The sequence below is a fragment of the Seriola lalandi genome, unplaced genomic scaffold (assembly GCF_002814215.2).
Source record: "Seriola lalandi dorsalis isolate HSWRI2012SDOR001 ecotype SW California unplaced genomic scaffold, Sedor1 jcf7180002054941, whole genome shotgun sequence".
Lineage (NCBI taxonomy): Eukaryota > Metazoa > Chordata > Actinopteri > Carangiformes > Carangidae > Seriola > Seriola lalandi.
This window is the reverse complement of record NW_019525492.1, coordinates 369,830-391,803: the sequence shown is the minus strand read 5'-3', so window position 1 is coordinate 391,803 and position 21,974 is coordinate 369,830. Positions and strand designations below refer to the sequence as shown.

Sequence of the window (21,974 nt, the reverse complement as noted above, 5' to 3'; positions counted from 1 at the left end):
GGGGGGGGCTGAATCAGTCATATTTGTTTTTTATTTACTAATGTAAACAGATTTGTTTATGTGTTGATAAAGTAAGACAATAAAGAATTAGTTTTGCCGCTCAGCTAACGGCTAATATAGATTAGCTTGTATTTAATAAACCAAAACACTGAATTGAACTAGACTATAATAAACCTATTTCCCCACTATGAGACTAATAAATGATTATTTGATCTTCTCTTAAATAACCTCTCCTGTCCACAGTAACATTAAACAACTATATATTCACAGCAAACATTTAGTTCAGACTAAAATCTGACTGGTATTTTCTTTCTATATAAAAACAGAAACTTAAAAACTCTGTTTTAGCTGTTTTTGGTCTCTACACTCTCCTGACTCTTCAGCTGCTCGACCTCCGTCACCAGAGTTAGTCGGTACATGCAGGTTATTTTAAACGCAGGTGAACCCGCTAAGAAAAAGGCGGGTCTTAGAGGGTTTTTTGACCAGTGGGAAATCGGTGTGTGACGGCTCGATGGACAAAGAACATTCAGTTGGTTTACAGTTTCAATTCCCTGAGGCTGTAATGTTGAACGAACTCGTTGTCATGACGACTGCTCGTGGATCCTCTGTTAAACTGTAACACTAATATAAATACAGACTGATTTTGTCATTGATTTAAAATTTGGTTAACGACAGAAAACTCTCAGGTGAATTCTCAGGTAATGCAACTCCCCGTCGTGACTGAGGCTTTTATTTTGAAACGTTTGAGCTTTTTTTTGGGGCAATAAAATGAGTAATTTGCAGACGGAGGCTGTCAGGCTGACGGATGGAAGTATGAAGTATGAAGCTGTAATGACGGAGACGAACGAGTTCGTGCTGACGGACTGGAAATGTCTTTAGAAGCTGAAGGCAACAGAAACTGCAGAAGCTACAGTAACATGTAATATCAGCAGTGCTGAGGAGGCTTTCCACACACCTGACACACACACACACACACACACACACACACACACACACACACACACACACACACACACACACACAGGGCCTTTAGAGTGAATTAGCCAGCCGAGCTTATAGAGCAGCAGAGACCTTTGGGGGATGCTGGTAGTTTAGCAACTATTCTCTGTCTCAACCATCTGGACACTGAGAGCAGGTGATAATGGATTTCTCTAGGTGTGTGTGTGTGTGTATGTGTGTGTGTGTGTGTTTGTGTGTGTGTGTGTGTGTGTGTGTGTGTGAGTGTGAACAGATGTAGCTATCTGCTGTATGAAGTCTTCAGAGCTTACTGTGAGAATAGGAGTCAGTACTTAGCTGCAAGGTTTCTGCACTTAGCACTGTGTGTGTGTGTGTGTGTGTGTGTGTGTGTGTTAATCCATGATGCTGTAAACTCCGTAACAAACTGAGCCAAAACTGCTGATCACAACCTGATCAGACGGGATCACTGAGGTCAGGGAGCGCAGAGATTTCATCATGAGCGGCTTCACAGGACGCCGGGTGAAAGACGCCGCGTGCTCAGTTTTTTTTTACGCATGCATAATGAACACATAAACAGATTATACAGTGAACGAAACAGTTGCATCACGGCGTCTGATTTCGAGGCTGCACTCCCTCTCAACTCATAATGAGTTTTCATCAGAGAGCGGCGCATTCAATAGTCGAGGGTCAACGCCGCCTTCGACCGTCAGCGTGTGCGGCTGTTAATTACCCTCGGAGCTCTGAGGGCACTTTCTCCATTTCTACATCATTTCTTAAATTCACCTTTTGAAATGTTGATATCACATGACGCCCCAGTGTTTATGTCACAGTGTCAGGAACTACCTCAGCTCCTTCCGTCATGACGCCTCTGAAAAACTGAAGCCCGGTTTTTAGAAAGTCTCCAAATCTCTGAAAACAAACTTTGACTGATGTGGATGGATGTGGATGTGTTCACCACACTGAGGTTCATAAACACCAGATCAATATATGAGTGAAGTAGCAGATAAATGTTTAATAAGCGCCTAAAATGAGACTCCAGAGTGAGCAGAGGAGTGTGTTTGTGTGTGTGTGTGTGTGTGTGTGTGTGTGTGTGATCTCACCTCTGCCACGCTGCTGAGGCCCGTGTCGGGTTCGGAGGTTCGGACCTGCAGGGTGTGGAGGTTGTGTCCGCTCTCGTAGTCGACGGTCCGGGTGAGGCTGAGCGCGCCGCTCTCCTGGTTGATGCTGAACAGGTTCCCAGGATTCACCAGCAGCATGTAGGACAGGCTCTTCTTCTGGAAGGAGACGGCCTGGACCGCCGCGACGCTGCACGGGAACACGGCAGGTCAGAGTGTGATGCTAAAACCACAATGTCTCCGTTCTTACATTTCTGTCTCTACACACACACGGACACGTGAATCTGAGGAGCTGGACGGTTTATTCTTTCACAAAGATTAAAAGTTTCCCTCTGCTTCAAGTCTTTATGCTAAGCTAGGCTAAATACATCCTCAACCCCCCCCTCCCCTGACTGTTACTACAGGAAACAACAAAAACCTTCTGTTCTGATGCTTTTTGTGGCGTTTTCTCTGCAGGGAATCAGCTGGTTTAAAGACCATGTTCACCTCCACATGCACAAACTCTATTTTGCGCGGGCACCGCCTCATCATATCCCAGGATTCATGCACACCCGTAATAGAAGCAAACGACACCAACAGAGAGTCTGAGATTCACACTGTTGAATGCAAGAGTTTGACGGTACAAGATTAAAAACATCGAGGTTTTTGTGAGAAAATAAAGTTATGTGTTGTCAAGGTTGCTAGGCAACAGGAACGACACTTTGTGATGAAACTGTAGCCGCATCTTTCGGACGACGATGGTGTCGCAGCTGAACTGAAATGAGACGGTCTGATCAACGGAGGTCGTTACCGCTACCGCTGCCTCACAAAGCGCCGCTCCTGTCGCCTAGCAACCTTGACAATACATTACTTTTTTTTTTTTTTTTTTTTTTACAAAAACTTGGTTTTAACAGTTGTACCATTCAAGCTGTCGAACCGACCTGAAACACAACACTTAGATTCAACAGTGTGATCCTCAGACTCTCTGTCAAGTGTTCTGCTGTTTGCTCTCATTACCGGCGCCGCAATGAATCTTGGGATATGTTGAGCCACAAAGGATCTGCCCAGGAAAAGAAAAAAGAAGGACGCATTTGAAGGAGCCTTCGAAATGGGACAGTCTAGTCGTGCCACTGATGTTGTGGGACGCAGCCTCCGTGGACCAGACCGTCTCATCTCAGTTCGACCTTTGCGGTCTACGAAGGGCCACCCCCTCGTAACGCCACGAAGGGCCACACCCTCGTAACGCCACGAAGGGCCACACCCTCGTAACGCCACGTCCTCCGAAGGATGCGGCCCCTGGATTGAGACGCTGCCTCGGTGAACACAGATGTAACTGATCTCCATGTTCTTATCTAAAAGCCGTGGTCGCATCATATTCACCGGCGGGCGGAGATGGTTCAGATCCCTCTACGTCTAAGAGACGTGACGCGGTGACAGAGTTTCGAGCGAGGATGAAAGTCCTGTGGATTCCTAAAATACTGTCGCTCTGTCTTCATTAAGTTTGGGTTTAATTACCTTGAATAATGGGCTCCGGCTGGCGTGAGACATCTATATAAAGTCTGCCTGGTAAGCACTTCTGCAGCACGAAACGCCAAGTCAGACATTTCACAGCAGAGTTTCCTCGTCATAATTAAGATCAGTAAAATACCAAAGGGCAGTTTGATATGAGGCGATAACGACGGACGCTGGAGACTCTCTCAGCTCTGCAAAATGTGAAGTGGACATTATTTTGAAAAGTCAACCACATGTTCTAAAATCTGAACTGATAAACCTCTGCACATCTGGAGCGTCTGTCTGAACGCAGACGTTGAATTTGGGCTGTGAGACATTATATTGGCACCATTTCACAATAAGACTTCCCTTATAAAGGATTTATAAATGGTTTATTATGAGGTTATTCATTTGGTTGTTAACACTTTATATATAAATAAACAATTATAAACAAGTTATAACAGTTTTCATACATTGATGCAGCTCACTATTTGGCAAGATCAAGTTGATGCTAACTACTCATTAATCTGACTAATGAAATATTCTTATTGAAATTTCAAGTGTCAAAACATAAACATCAATGTACAAATACAAATCCCCTGATCGGTGTTGGCGGCAAAAAAACGTGAGTGTTTATAATTGTTTATTAACGATTTATAAAGCGCTAACAACCAAATTAATAACCTGATTATAAACCATTTATAAATCCTTTATAAAGGAAGTGGTGTCATTATATTTAACAGGACGAGAAGAGACGAGGCGGAGGAAGACTCCTGAGGAGGAAATGACCACGTCAGAACGCCGCTCCACGTCTCCGTTTCCAAACATGCGGCTGGTCGAGGTCCAGCGCCGCGTTTAAAGTCCGAAGCCTTCACGGATTATTCTGCGCTCAGAGACCGAAAACAACCTGCCTAATCAATTTGACTGAAACACACACACACACACACACACACACACACACACACACACACACACACACACACACACACACACAGGGACACACACACACACACAGGGACACACGTGAGGACATAAAAGGGACATAATGGAAGCAGAGACACACATGAAACACATGTAGGAACACACACACACACACACACACACACACACACACACACACACACACACACACACACACACACACACTCCCCTTCATGTTTATCCAGACCTCGCTTTTAATAAATATTTGAATTTGCCACACTTTCAAATTCTCAGCCTCAGGCCACACTCATACATCTGGGTCCTCTTCATCCATCCCCCTCTTCTTCTTCTCCTCCTCCTCCACCTCTCTTCATCCCTCCATCCCTTTCCCTCTCCTCCTCCTCCTCCTCTTCATCATCCCTCCTTCTATCATCCCCTCCTCCTCCACCTCTCCCTCCTTCTCCTTCTCTTTTGTCTCTCTCTACAGGGTTCATCTTTTCATGCATCACATGACACGCAGAGCAAAGAGCTGACCGTGGAGAAACACACACACACACACACACACACACACACACACACACACACACACACACACACACACACACACACACACAGATGCCATTTCTACACTCAGTTTCTGAGGCAGTGGAATGTAAATGATGTTTCTGTAAACATGGAGGACAAAGACACAAACACACACAGCTGAGAATCTAATACTGACACTAACAATACTGCAATACTACACACACTACTACACACACTACTACACACACTACTACACACACTACTAACACTACACAACCCTGTCAGAGTTCAGCTGCACAACACACCTTAAGTTAAGTTTTCCTTAAAATGTTCCCTTAAGTATTTAAGGTTTCCTCCTGATCCTTGTCTTACTCTGAAGGAATGACTTAAGGTCACTTAAGGTCAGTTAAGACGTCTGACTCACGGTTGGCCGACAGGTGTGTTCTCCGCTACGTTCAGGCTGTAGGTGGCGTTGGTGAACTGCGGCGGGCGGTAACCGGCCAAGATGGCCACCGTGGCCGGGGGGCCTTTACGCCCGCGTCCGTCCACTGCCTGCACCCGCAGCAGGTACTCCCTACTCGGGGTCAGAGGTCGACCCGTGGTCCGGATCTCGCCGGAACGACGGTCTACCTCGAAGCACTCGTCCCCACCTGGTCGGTCCGAGAGAGAGAGAGAGAGAGAGAGAGAGAGAGAGAGATACTTCAGATACACATTATGTCTTTAATCTGTGAGTTTTAATCATCATTATCTCTGTTACTCTTTAATTTAATCACTGGAGCAGAAAGATATTCTCTTGAAACTAAACAGGAAGAAAATCTATATTTCCGTGGTTCTCAGTTCTGTCTGTATAAATACATATGTGAACGTTGATTTAAATGGCTGAACCTTTGTATTTATTTACTCAGGTCTCACTTGTAACTGAGATCTTGATCTCAATGTGACTTCCTGATTAAATAAAGGAAAAATAAATAAATATTTTATTTTTCAGTCAAAGTGAAAAATCAAAAATGATTGTGACTCATATCTCAACCTTAATATCTGCAAAAATAATCACAAAATGATTCTTTTGGCTCGACTTTCAGCAACGATAGAGAAGCATGAAAAGCAAAATACAGGCGAAGAAGAAGAAGAAGAAGAACATTTACACCTGCTGGTTTGTAGCTGCCTTTAGTCACATGACTTTTCCCAACACATCCATGACCATATTGCTTCATGGATACTTTCATGTGATGACATGCGTGTTAAGGTTAATGGCTACTTGCACAACGGCAGCTCCATAGCTTATAAAAGTGTCACTTACAGAAGTTAAATCTCAAGGGAAATGAATGAAGATATAAGTCGGTCTTTCAGCTTTGACATCACTCCACAGACAGAAATAAAACGTTCAATTCAACCAGAAGAACTGAAGTTAACCTCTGACAGAGTCTCTGTAACCTGAGACAAACCTCAGCTCAAAGTGACACATGAAATCTGACGAGAAGCTGCTGAAAGTCGTGGATAAACACAGAGATGAGTCTCGCTGTTTCATAAAACATGAAACACCGACGTTACGCTGTGAAGTTCAGATTCAAAATGTGTCGTGGAGACGTTTAAACAGTCACAGCTGTCCAGAGGCTGGAGGGCTGCTGTGTGTGTGTGTGTGTGTGTGTGTGTGTGTGTGTGTGTGTGTGTGTGTGTGTGTGTGTGTGTGTGAGCTGGTTAACACACTCTTTGAAGACTTAGAGGAAAAGTGCGGGTTAAATTTTTCTTTTTTTTTTACCCACGTCCCCCCTGGGTGAAGAGAGGGGGGGGGGTGGAAGATGTAGAAGGAGGTGTAGAAGATAGAAAAAGAGGGATAAAGGAGGAGAAGAATCCACAGCTGTTGACCAGAGGGTCTTGAACCAGCAGCAGCTGCATCCAGCCCGTCAATCACCTCGTCCCACTCCGTCTATTTGTGGAGACATTTTTCATCCAAGGCTCTGACTGACTTCCTGTTTCTGCAGGTTCATTTACAAATGACACACATTTATTTAGTTTTTCATTAAACTGTTTTTATTTTGAAAAGAACGAGCAGAAAGATGGAGAATCCTCACAGACACGTTCTGTTTCAATATAAAGATAAAAATCTAAAATAATGTGATTCTCACTGGAATCAGATCTACGACAACGACACAGTAAAATCTGTTTCCTGCAGCCCGTGCTACGTTCAAGGACCTGCAGCAACATCCTGAATGTGAGGAAATAAAAGTTTGTTGAACTAACTTTAACTTCCCTAATGAGGATTGTACATGGGGCTCTAGTGAGAGCAGTAATCAATAATTCAAGACGAGGGTGGGGCGATTAATCAAACTCTCTAACCAACCGATTCTTAGTCACATTGATATGTTCAATTAGTTAATACTGTCATACTGAGAAACACCTTCAAATCTTTATTAACACTTACTTTTAGGGCTGAGTATCGTTCGTCCTCTGGGGACCATGAATGACCGATCGATTGTTTTAAGAGTCGGGTTTCTTATCGGTGATATCAGTATCAGTATCAACTTTATCACATTTAAATCCACTCAGCCAATCACAGCGTCCGTCAGAGAGACGAACAGACGACAGGACAAAGTGTGGAGAGCTGTTGTTCAGATGTGTTTACATTTTATTTTACAGACGGTTCAGACTGTTGTTAAACTTTTTAATTCACCATAAAGAAAAACTATTTAAAATCAAGCTACACTTTTTAATTCACTTTGTAAAATTAATCATTTTTTTAGCTCTTAGTTACGTCGTTTTTACTTATTACATCACATTATTTAATTGAAATACTAAAAGAACATATAGTGATTATTATATTATTATCTAGAGAATATGTTTAATGAAACCAGTTACATTCAACCTTTAGAAAGACTCAGCAGGAAACATTGAAATGTCGACTCCGCTGTAAAAAGTAGAATTCAGAATTTTGCTTCCTTCATTAATAGATGTGAATTATTTTAATAGAAAACAAGAGACGCTGGTAGAAATGAAAGTGTTTAAAATCATCAATCATCATCAGCCCTCCACTGTAAAACTGTAAATCTCAGATCCACAAACTGAGTGAAGTCACGTTAATTGGCTTCACACACACACTGTGTGAATATATTTCCATATTGGCATGATATTAAAAACCACTTTTAATGTAAATTATTGGATTATTTGACGGTACACGTGTAGTCACATTACGCCAAAGGGAAGTCAGAGGCTCTTAATGTGAAAGCATTAGAAATTAGCTCTCAAAATATCTCTCCTACTCCTTCCTCCTCCTTCTCTCCTCCTTCTCTCCTCCGCTGAAAAAAATAAAAAATAAAAAAATAAAAAATCCACAGCCACCGGCACCCATCCGCCCACCCTCCCACTCTCTGCCTCTCCAGAGACTTTCCTATTATTCCCGACTCTGGGAGCTTTCTTTGCCCCAGGGAGCGATTAACAGTGCAGCTCCATGCCGTTTATGTGCATTTTTCTCTCCCTCTCCAACTTGACGGTAATTGAAATTCAACAAGTCAAATTTTATTTATAAATCGCTCCTTTGAACAAAATAGGTTTGTCACAGAATGCCTGGCGGAGCGGCAGCGGACCTAATTACAGATACAGGCAGCAGATAAGAGCCGGAGCGAAGACATGACAGGTTTTTTAGGCGAGTAACACGTGGAGGAAGCAGCTTCGCTTCGTGTCACGAGACAAATTCTTACACGTTCTGCAACTACGAGAAGAAAGGTGAGCGAGGATCCGAAAATATGGCTTTTAAAAATGGATTATTTTATTCTTAAACTACATCATATTGGTTGTATTTGAAGAGCGAAGAGAACTGTGCTCTAGAGAACCTTTATATGTGCATTACGTGGCCAAAAGTATGTGGACACAGTAACATTTAGCACGGAAGAAACCTGCGTATTTCAGGGGAAATCTTTCAAATCTGGATACAAGTACTAAACTCCTTTTGATAAAACACATTAGGCACTCAAAAATTCAAGATGGCTGACATTTCCAAGATGGCTGACATTTCAGGCAAGAAAATGTTCTGTTTTTTGTTTTTTTTCACAATACATTCACCCACTTTTTTCCCTTATTAATGACCTACAGGTGTCAAATCAAAATTTTAAACAACATATTTTAGAAAGTGAAATTTATTACACTGTAAAAAATTTAACCTGTGAAAATTTTAACAGTTTACCTTCATTTTACAAATTAAAAGTCCTGCTAAAACAGAACAATCATATATTTGAATTATTCAAAATAATTTGTAATTGACTGAGATTTGTGAATTTAAAACAGAATTCAATTGCAAAATGATTGAAATCTGTCCAATGTGGTAAAATATGTGTTTCCTGTGCTGGAATCGGCGGCGATCTTGGAAACCTTATTATTACATTTACCTGCTGCACTAATTCTTCACATGTGGTTGTTAGATGGGAAAACCATTTCTTTATGGACTACAGCTGTACTGGCATTCTGGTTTTTACTGACTACTGAACAGTTTCTGTTACCGTCCGTAACCATGGCTACATCACCTGCCTGTCCTCATTAACAGTATGAGTTTGTGTTTCCACAAACGCTCTGCTTTTTTAAAAATGACTCTAATAATCATTAAAACCCAGAGGAAACAACGACATTTAGAGTCCAACAAAGCTGTTAGCATCGTGTTGTAAAAATCTTATCAGATGAGGGTCCGTGATGTTATAAAGTTTGAGAACCACTGGTCTAAAGTTTTACTGTTTCCTGCAGCACAAAGATTTCTCTTCACTGGAACAGACCCGGACCAAAGGACAGAGTCGTCCACATACTTTTGGTCACATAACAAATATGCAATAAGATAAAATAAAATAAAATAAAATAAAAAGACTCACCGTCCAGTAGGAGGAACTGTGTCTGTTCCTGCGTCCCGTCTCGTTGCCGTGCCGACAGTCGGTACACCACAGAGCCAGGTGTGGCGTCAGGACCCACCGAGCCCAGGTAAGGTGAGGGAGACATGGCCCACTGCAGGTTGGCCTGACTGGGCATGCTCAGAGTGAGCCTGCACAGGTACCACTCATCACCTGGAGGAGGAGGGAGGAGAGGAAAGACGGCTGTTATATCACATTAATATAAAATAAAATATGTTTATTAAAGTTCGTAAAGTTGCTGAAAAAGATTTAAACATTTACACAAAAACCTAGAATAAACAAAACAAACCTATAAAGTGAGCAGCTGGGAGGAAGCTGTGCCTTAGTTTTAAATGAAACCACCACTGAAACACCAGTCCACCTCCACCTGGTATTGATCATGTGACCGTTTTAACAGGTGTGACAGAGGTAATCACACCTATAGATCCACGTCATGGAGAACATTAAAGAAACAAATCTCTGTTAATAAAGTTGTTCTTAGTTGGATCTCAAGCTTAACTCAGCCGAGGTGTTTGATTATTGATCACATGACGCTGTTGTTCCTGTTTAGGTTGAATTTACTCCAGCGTTCGACACTGAAACCAAAGATGGACGACATGTCGAACAACGTCCACGTGTCCGTCTATAAGTCGCACAAAGTTTAATCGGATCTCAAGAAAATCAGCAAAAGAAAACGTGGATTAATGTTTCCATCCACTTCTTTTATTTGTCCGTCCGTCTTTTTCGTTTCCATGGACACAATATCTCAGAAACACCTTCACAATCATTCACTAGTACTCAAGGATCAACTGATTTGATTTTGGTGGTCAAAGGTCAAAGATCAAGGTCACAGTGACCTCACAAAGATTTCATAGCAGGGGGCGGAGCCTGTTTGGGTTGTTTGATAAACTGATGAAGACCGATTGTGATTGGTGGTTTGCAGAACCTGCACGCCACTCACTAGCAACGAACTCTGTGTATCCCAGAACCTTTAAACTGCAGCGGACTATGACGAGATGTCACGTGTAGATCAAAGAAGATGAAGATGAAGATGACACGTATGACCTTGACGTGTGACTATAGCGCCTGAGTTCGTGTTTGGAATCGACCTGATGAACGTTTTTAGCTTTTAGCTCTTTGGTCTCCAACAGCTCCTGCTACATGTTCCACTTCCTTCACCTGCTGCTGTGTTTACATGCTGATTAATGGAAACATTTTATTTCATTAGCACAAATTATAAATATTTGTGCTCCAGCTATACAACAAAAAACAGTGTTGGTAACTGCTAGCAACTTTTACATAAATGGGAACATTGGAAACGCTATTGCTAACGTTAGCTAGATAGCAGTTGATGATGTTAGCACTAAAATCTGCTTTTAAATTGTCATTTTGAGCCAATATCTTCTGCATCAACGTGTTTCTTTTAAGGCTGCGTTACAAAATGTATGTGTCGAGTATCATTTCGTTAGCTTCCGCTGTAGCCGCTCGCTATTGTCGTCCGCTTTGTGGCACGCGGCTCGTTAGCTATAAGTTAGCTCCGCTCGCTCGCTCAGACTGTGGCATGAAAGCCGAGCCGGTCTCAGTCAAAGGGGACGAGGTGACATTTCTGTACAACAGCCGTCGTGTTTTTTCCCCCTCGTCTTTCATCTTCCGCCCCGCTGCTCGGGAAGACAAGAGCGCCGCAGTGACAGGGAGGAAGAGAGGAAAACAAGCAGTTCCTCCAAAATAAAACAACAAAACTTTCAGAAGATCACACGTCGACATCCACAGAGCGGGCCACAGTCAAAAATACACACACACACACACACACACACACACACACACACACACACACACACACATACATCTACCAGTCGACATTTTTCTTCTTTCTTTATGTCTTTTTGTTTTTTCATGTCGTCTGGTTCTGAGGAGGGATTTGTTCGGTTTGAAGGTGCGTCTGCACTCGCTGTTGTTTTGGCAACGGAGGAGACGTGTCTTCAGAGAGACCAAGGAGGAAGAAGAAGGGACGAGGAGGAGGAGGTAAAAACACAACAGTGTCTGCCTCTGTTTCTGCCTCTTTATATCATCTGTCAACAAACTGAGAGTAGGAGAGAGGGTGAGGACACAAGGAGAGGAGGAGAGGGAGGAAGGAGAGAGGAGATGAGGAAAAGAGGGTAGAAAGGACAGATGAGGAAGAGACAAGGGAGTAGAGGAAATGAGCGAGAAAGACGGGAGAAAATGGAAGAACAAAAGATAAATGAAGGAGAAGGAGAAGGGGGGAGTAAGGGGAGGAGAGGTGGAGGAAGAAGAGAAAGAGCAATGGAGAGAAAGAAGAGGAGAAAATAGAGGAAAAGGAGGGAGAAAGTGCGTATGAATAAAAGAAGAGAAAAGAAACAGATTGATCTTTAACCCTTCACCACCAGTTAAAAATAATCACAATCCTTCTTCTCTAAGTCACAACTCAGTCAGATCTGAACACACACACACACACACACACACACACACACAAATATATTTAAATATATATATATATATTCAAATACTCAGTGTCACTTTTACTTTCTGCCGACATCAGGATCTCCAAAGTCCATCGCGAATAAATATCAATAAATCGCCTTTTGAAGTTTTATTCAGTGTCTCAGTGATTCAGTGAAAGTCGTCGTACTTCCTGTTTCCATTCCCCCACATTATCTATTAAAGCTTGTAAACAAAGAGAGAGAAATGACATTAAAGCTTAGGGTTAAAAGAGGAGGAGGAAGAGGAGGTGATGAAGGAGAAGAAGGAGTTTCGCAGCTCAGCGCTTCTCTCGTCTACTTCTTCTTCTGCACTGCTGCTTTTCAGTCTCGTAAAATCCCGAATAATCACGTCTATTTGTGTCTGTTGCTTTACATATGCTGCGCTGTGGGCCGCGTCATGATAATGAAATCAAATCTGTCCCATTATCATGATGAACATCAACACGTTTGAGGCCGCGCGGCGCCCGGCGGTCAGCACACGTGTGGAAACAAACATCCAGGAGGGGGAGGAGTCAGTCAGTCAGCTGGCCGGCGTGTTTCCTCCAGGCTGATGACGGGTCACTGACACCAGAATAATGACATTTAATGAATGCTGTGTTCAGATACAGTGTGTAGTCTGAGCAGAGACTCGCCAGCTGTGTGATGATGCCCGTCATCAGTGTTGTCCACAGTATATTTGTTCTGTTGCTGTTGCGGGACGACCGAGCGGCTCGCGAACAGACGGCCATGTTTGCCAGCATTCAGACAAAAATCAACGAAAGCAGCAAAGTTAACGACGGCAGCTGTGATCACGTTTGAACTGAGCGACGGCAGAGAAGGTGAGGCGTCAGATTCTCTGTGAAATGAGCCGCTGTGTTTCAGAACTAAACTCTCAAACACTGACGGAGACAGAGGGTGGAGCGGCGGGAAGCTGTGCAGAGTTTCACTTGTGGGACGTGATTCACTGTTTCCTGACGAATGGAAACAAAATCAAAAAGACAAATGACATCAGTCAATTAGCAAAGAATCACACAGAGCTGCAGGGGAGATGAGTGTGTTTGTGACCAACCCTGAAGTTAGCTTCACCCTGGTTCCCTCCACAAACAGCCAATAGGATTTCTCCGTTGTGTTTTGGATTATTAGAGAAAATAACAACAGTTTCTGATCCTGAGGTTTAGTTCAGCAGGATCATCTTCACTAATGAACATCACTGTTTGATGTTTGAAGCCTCAATACAATCAGCAGTAAAAAGCTAATGTTAGACTATAAACCAACTTCACCAGGGTCACATGACTTCAACATCAACACCACTAAACTTCAGCTGGTAGTTTGATTCCTCTCTGACCTCTTCTACAAAAGTTCTTCCTCTGACAGAGTTAGTGACAGTTTGTATAAACACACAGAGAGGCTGTAAAGGTGGACTGCTGAGTTAACGAGGCTCTAAAGGTGGACTGCTGAGTTAACGAGGCTGTAAAGGTGGACTGCTGAGTTAACAAGGCTCTAAAGGTGGACTGGTGAGTTAACGTCCCCAACAACCTCTGTAGTCTCATTCAGACACTCGTTAGCAACCGAGACGTAAAAGCTTGAAGAAATCACGACCGGAGTATTTACTGACGTGTTTTATGTTGTAGAATAAAATGTGAAAATGTCTTGAGCTTGAGTTAAACACAGACCTGATTTCAGTCATCAACCAAAAACACAAAACCCAGAGACTTCATGACGAGGGAACAGGAAGTGATAACTACTGCACAGTAATGATGAGGAGCTGAAGTACAAACTGCTGCAGAATACTCGACACAAACCGAAGTCTCAGCTCCGCACAAGCCCCTCCTCTTTAACCGCTTTCAGATTAGCTGGGAGTTAGGGTGGCGGAGTCAGACACTGCCAAGGTGGCGACGGTGGAGCAGCTCACTCTGAGCTTCAGAAACCTGTGGGTGACGTCACAGAGGCGACGTCCATCTTTATTTACAGTCTGTGATTCACATTGACAAGCGGACACTTCTCACTCTTAACGGTCGTGATCTTGGCTACGTAGCAGAAGGAGAGGAACAGACTTATTTTCTAACTTGTGAAAACGGCGACCGAGGAAGGAGGCACAGGAAACTAAAATATTCATTTTCAAGTCAAGTGAGAGAAGCAGCCGGAAGACGGGCGACAAAAGAAACAACAAAACAACAACAAAAAAGGATTTCAACAGGTTTTAATCTAATTAGTCAGAACCAGTGATGTTGCCAATAATCTGGTATTTCAGATCCAATCGTGGTCACATGTTGTCATTATGATTTCTGTTGAGTGGTAACGGCCGTGATTGATTTAAGACAACACTACCCTGTTGAAATCTGCTCCCGAGAGGATGAACCCTTTTGATTTGAACCTTTAACTTTTCCTTAAGCTTCACTCTGAGGACAAACTTTGATGGGACAGTGAAGATTCTGTATCTGGTCCAAACTTTGCTTTTTAAACCACGACTGTTGAGGCTTTAATAAAATCTAAACCATCCATATGTTATCTGTTCACATTAACTGCCGGAACAACAGAGCAGAGTTCAGCCTCTGTGCAGCGCGGCGTTTCCTCGTATCCTTCCGCTCAGCCTGAGCATTGAGCTGATGATGTGATGCGAGCCGCTGAGCTCGGGTCGAGACTCACTGAGCACGTGCACGCATGCATACACAAAGACAGAGGAGCGTCCGGCCCGGAGCGAGGAAGAGGAGTGGAAGATTGACGAACCTGAACCTTGAGCCGTGATTTCACATTTCCACGTGAAATGAGTGTAAAATGAACATTTAACCAAGTTTCCGTTTTTATTTCCCTCTGTTGTTGTTGTTGTTGTTGTTGTTGTTGTTTTCTTTTGTGCATCTTTTATTTGTCGGGGTGATTCTGAAACGAATCTCCAGGCAACTTCAGCTTGAACTCTGTGTTTTTTAAAACTGTCTGACCCGTGAAGAACGCTTCATTTTCTTCCGCTCAGTTTTCCAACCATGACTTATTTCGTCCCTGTGCTTCTACCCATCATCCCTTGTGTTTTGTGGTAATTTTCTGTCATTGCTTAGATTAAATTCTCACTCCCAATGAACTGCTCCATAGTTTTTATGGCGTCCTCGGGAATCTTTCCTTGGTGCATCCAGAGTTCAAGACTTTTCCGTGACCTTTAACCCTCCGTTTCACATCAGCGCCGCCCTCAAGTCGGACTGAGCTACGTTACACAGCGGCGTTGATTCTGTTAAACTGTTTGAATGTGACTAAACTAAAGAAGAAAACGCTGCAGAGTCCCGAGGTTTCAGAACAACCTGACCACATCTAAATCAATTTCAACTTTTGTCTGTTTTACAGCAGCAGGCGAGAACATTTCTGATCCAAGCTGAAGGTAAAAAGACTGGAAACAGCTCGCACACTTCATCAGAGTCTGCAGCAGCAAGTTTAACCATCAGCTGATAATATAGTCAGTCTGAACGATCAGTCTGGATCCTTACGTCTCTGGTTTCTGGTTCTGATTAGTCAGGTGAGCTACAACTTTTTTTAAAGCTCCATAATTTTCTTCTTCTTCTGTGTTTTATTTGAAGTGTTGATCCATCAGAAGATATAAAAATCATCTCAGTGTAGTTTTACATCTCCTCTCTCAGGCTTCTCTCTGCAGCTCTAGTAACAACAGGTCGGTGAGCCAATCAGAAGAGAGGAGCCTCTCTTCTGATTGGCTGACTGTTTTCTGAGTGATCCAATAAAAATAAAGCAGATTTCAGGTAAAAACACTCAGAGAAACCAAATCCTGTAAAGGTTTGGATGGTGGGTCCAGGTGGGCGGGGCTTGGTGACTGCTTTGTTGTGACATCACAAAGTTCCAGAAGTCCTGACGGCTGGTTTTAAGGCTCAGTTTCTGAATACAGGCTGTGTGCATTTCTCTGTGGACTGAGGCTTTGATACTTTCACAGTATTAATATAGAAGCTAGAGCTGATCTATAATCACACTACACATGGACACAGACCTTTATACTGGAGGAGCTTTAAATGTAGAAGCAGTAATGTTGCTCCCACAGTCAAGAACCGGCCAGTCAAAAGGTTGGATATGTTTTCAAACTGTATGTTTTCATTTTAAAATGGGGGGGGGGTGTGTCAGGATGAGAATAAAATGGATGGTTTGACAAATGCATGTCTCTTTTAATTAGCTGCATGCAGCCACTTTGCTATGCTTTTAAAGGAGAAGCATCCAGGACAGCAGATCAGACGGTCCCACAGAGGGCCGGAGTCGCCCCCCCCCCCGTGTTCAGACGGGCGGAGGGAAGTGATGCCTGCTGAAGGCACGGAAACATCCGTCACCATCCATGTGTAAAAAAACATAAAGATATTCCACCATAAAACAACACATAAAGAATCTCTGAGATGCAGTGGAGGAGTGTTGTGATGCAGGAAGTCCCAGCTGGACCACAGAGAGACTGAGAGAGCTGATGTTTGTTCCTTTTATCATCTCCCCCTCCTCCGTCCTCCCACTGTCTCTGTCTCATGTTCATCCAGGTCCCGGCTGAACCGCTGTCACGCTGTTGTATGTTGCTTTTATGCAACTTTCGTGTTCGCCATGATGTTTGTTTACTTAAAAAAAAAAAAAAAAAAAAAAAGAGAAACTGTCTGATCTCACCTGAGGAGAATATTTTAACTTCACCTCCTTAGAATAACGAGAGGATTGATCAGCGTCGGCCGGTTGGAGGGTCGAGCTCCTGGTTTCTGTCGTGTTCGTTGATCGTTCTTTATCTGCAGTGGCGATGGCCTCATTTCCTGGCAGGGATCAATAAAGTTTCATAAAGCCCTCGGCACTGAAAAAACAAAGAAATGAAAAAGCCCACAGCCTCGTCTGTCAACGCAGAAGAATGTGTTGTCCTGGACTCGTCGAACAGGAAGTGTCGAGAATGACACGTCCTTTATGAAAGCGGATAAATAGTCCCAGTGAAGTGCAGCTAAGTCCATCTTAAGCCGCCACTTACTCATTTGAATCTCAATGCAGAGCGTGTCACGGCTTGTTATGCAAAACAAGGCCAAACAGAGAAAGGAAACCGAGCTTTGTTTACACCAAACTCCATTCTGCTGTCTTTTAATTTAAATTCATTTGTTTGTTTGGGGAGGGGGATTTGTTCGTCTGACACGCAGCGTATCGGGATCAGAGACGGTAGGCGACAGAATCGAGAGGACGGAGACACAATGCGAGGAGCTATTTTCTGTCTTTTCCCCTCTGAGTCTCTGACTTGAATGGCGACTGATGCATTCAGCATGAAGCGGCGCCGTGGCAGCGAACCAGCGCCGCCGCGGCTTCAGAAATAGCAAAGAGCTTCAACCAGGGAAGGGATGGAAAACAAGATTTTGCGAAGGAGAGAGGGAGGGGTGGGGGTGGGGATTAAATTAAACTGTGGTCGCGCCCACAGGTTGTCACACAGCCGATAATGGTGATTAAAGGTGATTAAAGAGCAAGTTGTGTTTATTTATAAAGTGCTTTTAACACGCCGGTTTGTCACAGGCTGCGGCGCCGGAGCAGCGAGAGCGACGAGATGAAACCAGCCGATAAAACGAGAAGAGATGAGAAGAAGAAGTTGAAGAAGGTGTCAGACACGAGAACGACGAGGCAAAAAAACAAACAAGCCATCAACCCAGAGATCACCTGCACGCACCTTTAATGTCGTCTGAGCTGCGTCACCTCAGGGTTACAGCAGGAAACTTATTTTGGTGCAAAGAAGAAGAACAAGAAGAAGAAGAAGAAAAAAAAAGGAGCAAATTCACAGAATCAACTACAACAACTTCTATTAACAGAAGCCAGATGTTGTGTCACATCTGTGTGCTGTTGTCTGGGGTCAGAGGGCAAACCTGCTCAGGTGAAGTTCTCTGTTTGGAGTAAAGTTGAGATGAGATGTATTTTCTTTGCATGTTTCCACAGTGATGATGGTGGGATTTTACTTTTACTTTAACTAACCGTGGGCCCAACTCTGATGCCCCGCCCCCTGAGCCCTGAGCCCCGCCTCCCCCCCTGCCTCACCTGTAGGGTCACAGTACAGGAAGGTGTGATGGCTCTAAGCGTTGCCTGATGAATGGGACGTCGTACATCGTTTGTACAGACGTGACAGGTGAAGTGCGTCGTGATTCGGACAGTGGCGAACGACCTGAGCGATGTTGGAGCAGTTACATGTACGACAATAACTTCAGACACTGACTTCAACCTGCTAAGATGCTAACCGGCTAGTTGAGGCTCAGGGTGAGTGACGTGGGAGGAAGAGGAGGAGCCAGTATTTCCGCTAGCTAGAGGTAAAGATTCACCTTCTTCACCCCAACGTTCATCAGCATTTAAATACAAATCAATAAACGAATGTTGACGGATGAGCTCGTTTTTCCTGCCAATGATTCACAATAAAAGTCAAAGGTTTAAGCTCTTAAACAGTTTTTATTTCATGTTTCTACCTGCACCAGAGGCTCAGTAATGAAGGTTTTAGCGGGCGCCTTCTTCTTCATGGGTTAATGAACTGTGTCAGATCAGCACCATGTGTATTTATCAACACATGTTTTACAACGTGTAGTTCCACTGTCGTCGTAGCGTCACAACACTTTGCACTGTGGGTAAATGATCTGGTGACTTCCTGCTCAGTCTTCTTCTCTGTCTTTGTAAGTGTTGACTGTTCATCTACCGGGGTTCGTTTTGTCTTTGGTAAATAATTAATGACATCATTAAATATAAAGTCGAGTGTCGAGCTCAGGTTTATTTATGGAGTTCAGATAAAGGAAGAGAAGAAGTTAAAATGTCGTTACGGTCCTTTACACACTGTCCTGGTGGCAGAGGAACACTTGATCCCTTTTAACCCTGGTGTGTGTGTGAGTGTGTGTGTGTGTGTGTGAGTGTGTGTGAGTGTGTGTGTGTGTGTGTGTGTGTGTGTGTGTGTGTGTGTGTACGCATCAAGTGAGTTCACACACACAAACAGACACAGCTGTGTTGGCACTGGAGAAAGATCAGAGGGATCTGTGTTACCTGAAGTTTACACGACACACACACACACACACACACACACACACACACACACACCTGTGCTATGGCAGGCAAGTGGATATTTGTCAGCGTTTGTGTGTGTGTGTGTGTGTGTGTGTGTGTGTGTGTGTGTGTGTGTGTGTGTGTGTGTGTGTGTGTGTGGGATGTGTCTCCGTGGTGACTCACAGGGTGCAGGTGTTCTCATGGGACCGGTTGCCGAGGCGACATGTTAAGTCTCTGTGACATGTGAAAGCACTCTGTCTTCGTGCGTGTGTGTGTGTGTGTGTGATTGTCTGCTTAATACTTTAATATAACTCAATATAAGTGGTGCGTTTGTGTTTTATTGTAATGTCATTTCTGCAGAACTCTTCTGTACCTGCCCCACTACAGATTTCTGCCTCTCGTGCAATGCATGCTGGGAAAATGACAACGACCTTTATTAATGGAATCTTTTTAAAAACCAAACGAGCGTCCCCATCACCAGCTTCACGTTGAGTGAACGTGGACTAACGTTAGCTGGACTGGGCGGAGTCACGTGACTGAATATGAGATATAATAATTTTTAAAGGGACAGTTCTTGAACGCAGCGTTGAGAAAAGTATGAACCGAACTCACCGACACGAGCGAGATGAAGACGGCGAGAGGTTCTAAATGTTGGTTTTGTTTTGAGACTTTTTCGGTTAATGGCTGAAAGTTTTTGGGTTCAAATAACGACTTTGTTGAGGGACCTTCGTTGTCATGGTTACAATAACAAACACATTATTAAGGTTAGGAAACAATCAGTTCCTGCTGTTTTTGACTCTCACAGGGAAACAGGAAATGAACAGCGGTCTCCTGTGTCAGGTTGAGGCTTGATGTGAACATTTTACTGAAACGACTGATGTCGTCTTGGATGGAGTTAACTCGTTAACTTGTTAAATCATTCGTATTTATCTTCAAAAGTATCTGCACATATGTTGGTGTCAGTGTTTTTATCGGATCAACACGAGCTGGTGCCAGAGATCATGTTTCGTAACGTATCGAGTTGTGTTCATGTCCACGTCAGTCCTGGTGTACGATCGGGGCGTCAGAGTCAACGCCGGCGTAATGGAAAATCAAAACCAGCTCATTCCCTCCGTCGACACGGAGGAAGTGAGGTCAACAAATTAATGCCAGGAAGAAGAAGTGAGAGACGGACGAGTGGCGGTTGAGTAGACGAGCAGGAGGATAAATAAACCGAAGTCTGGGCTCTCGCTCTGCAGTCGAGTCGAGGTGAAAGTGAAAATATCGTCGGACAAGCCCTCCTCTGTTTGTGAACCTGGCTCTCCATCTGGTCCCTGGGAGCCAGCGGACAGAGGCCTGCTGCATCCTAATTAACCACCTTATAGACTGGCCTACTTTACCTCTGCACGCACGCACACACACACACACACACACACACACACACACACACACACGCACACACACACACACACACACACGGAAAGCCAAAGTCCTGCAGGCACACAGTTAATTAAGCCCCATTTTTCACTGCTGATGAAGAGAGAGGGATGAAAGAGAGAGAGAGAGAGAGAGAGAGAGAGAGAGATGAGTTTAAAGTGACGATAACAAGGCAGATAATGATGAGAATAATAAACGACAAGAAAATGAGAAATCAATGCATAAATCTGCCCGTTCAGAGACACAGTGATGCAGCAGTAAACACAGTTATTATTGTCACTGATCTGAGATCTGTGGAGCAAAAAAACACATGAACAGTGAATTTAACAACAATTTCATTCAAAATTAATTTTTATATTTGACATTTTTCCACAGTTTGAGTGAAATTAAATTAAAAGTTTAAACTAACAAACCGGATTTAATGTGAAATCACCTCAGACACTTTTTGTTCCTTTAGTTCTGAAACAATTAATCGATCAACTGGAAATATATTGATAGAGATGTCAAGACCAGACCAGACCAGACTAAACCAGACTAGACCAGACTAAACCAGACCAGAATAAACCAGACTAAACCAGACCAGAATAAACCAGACTAAACCAGACCAAAATAAACCAGACCAGACTAAACCAGACCAGACCAGACCAGACTAAACCAGACCAGACCAGACTAAACCAGACCAGACTAAACCAGACTAAACCAGACCAGACCAAGTGAGACTTTTTTCTGTATTTCCTGACAGTTTATTGATCAAAAGATGAAAACCAGTAATGAGAATAATTATTAGTTCCAGCTCCAGTTCTCATCAAAGATCTCAGCACAAACAAACCGGTGTCATGTTAAACAGTTGGTCTCAACATCCGTCTGACGCTTCTTGAATTTATCCTCCCAAATACTGAAAATTTAATCTTAATTTTCCCTCAGTTTAACTTGTTTTTCAGCTTTAGAATCAGTTTTATTTTCTTGTGTTTGTGGCAGAGAAAAAGAGCTTCAAAAGAAAGATGCATCGAGTACGACAAGAGCATTTTTTTTACTTTTATAATTGTGTGTGTGTGTGTGTGTGTGTGTGTGTGTGTGTGTGTTCACTTCCTGACCACTAATGTCATCTATAAGCCCCGGCGGAGACGTGGACGACCTCTGGACTCTCAGGAGTGAGGAGGACGAGTGAACAGCAACATGAAAACTCAATTAAGGTCTGACTGTGTGGTCAGAGGAGGGAGGGGTGGAGGGGGAGGGGT

At 43.5% G+C, this 21,974-nt stretch overlaps 1 protein-coding gene across 1 annotated transcript in view; it reads right to left on the bottom strand.

Annotated features, from left to right (window-relative positions):
* Window positions 1–21,974, bottom strand: part of LOC111644716 (neural-cadherin) — a 123,985-nt gene that overhangs the window by 55,893 nt on the left and 46,118 nt on the right. The window contains exons 2-4 of the mRNA XM_023393678.2: window positions 9,839–10,027; window positions 5,413–5,638; window positions 2,058–2,262 (exon numbers count right to left, since the gene is read on the bottom strand). Coding sequence (XP_023249446.2) covers window positions 2,058–2,262; window positions 5,413–5,638; window positions 9,839–10,027 — 620 coding nt within the window. The remainder of the gene's footprint in view (window positions 1–2,057; window positions 2,263–5,412; window positions 5,639–9,838; window positions 10,028–21,974) is intronic.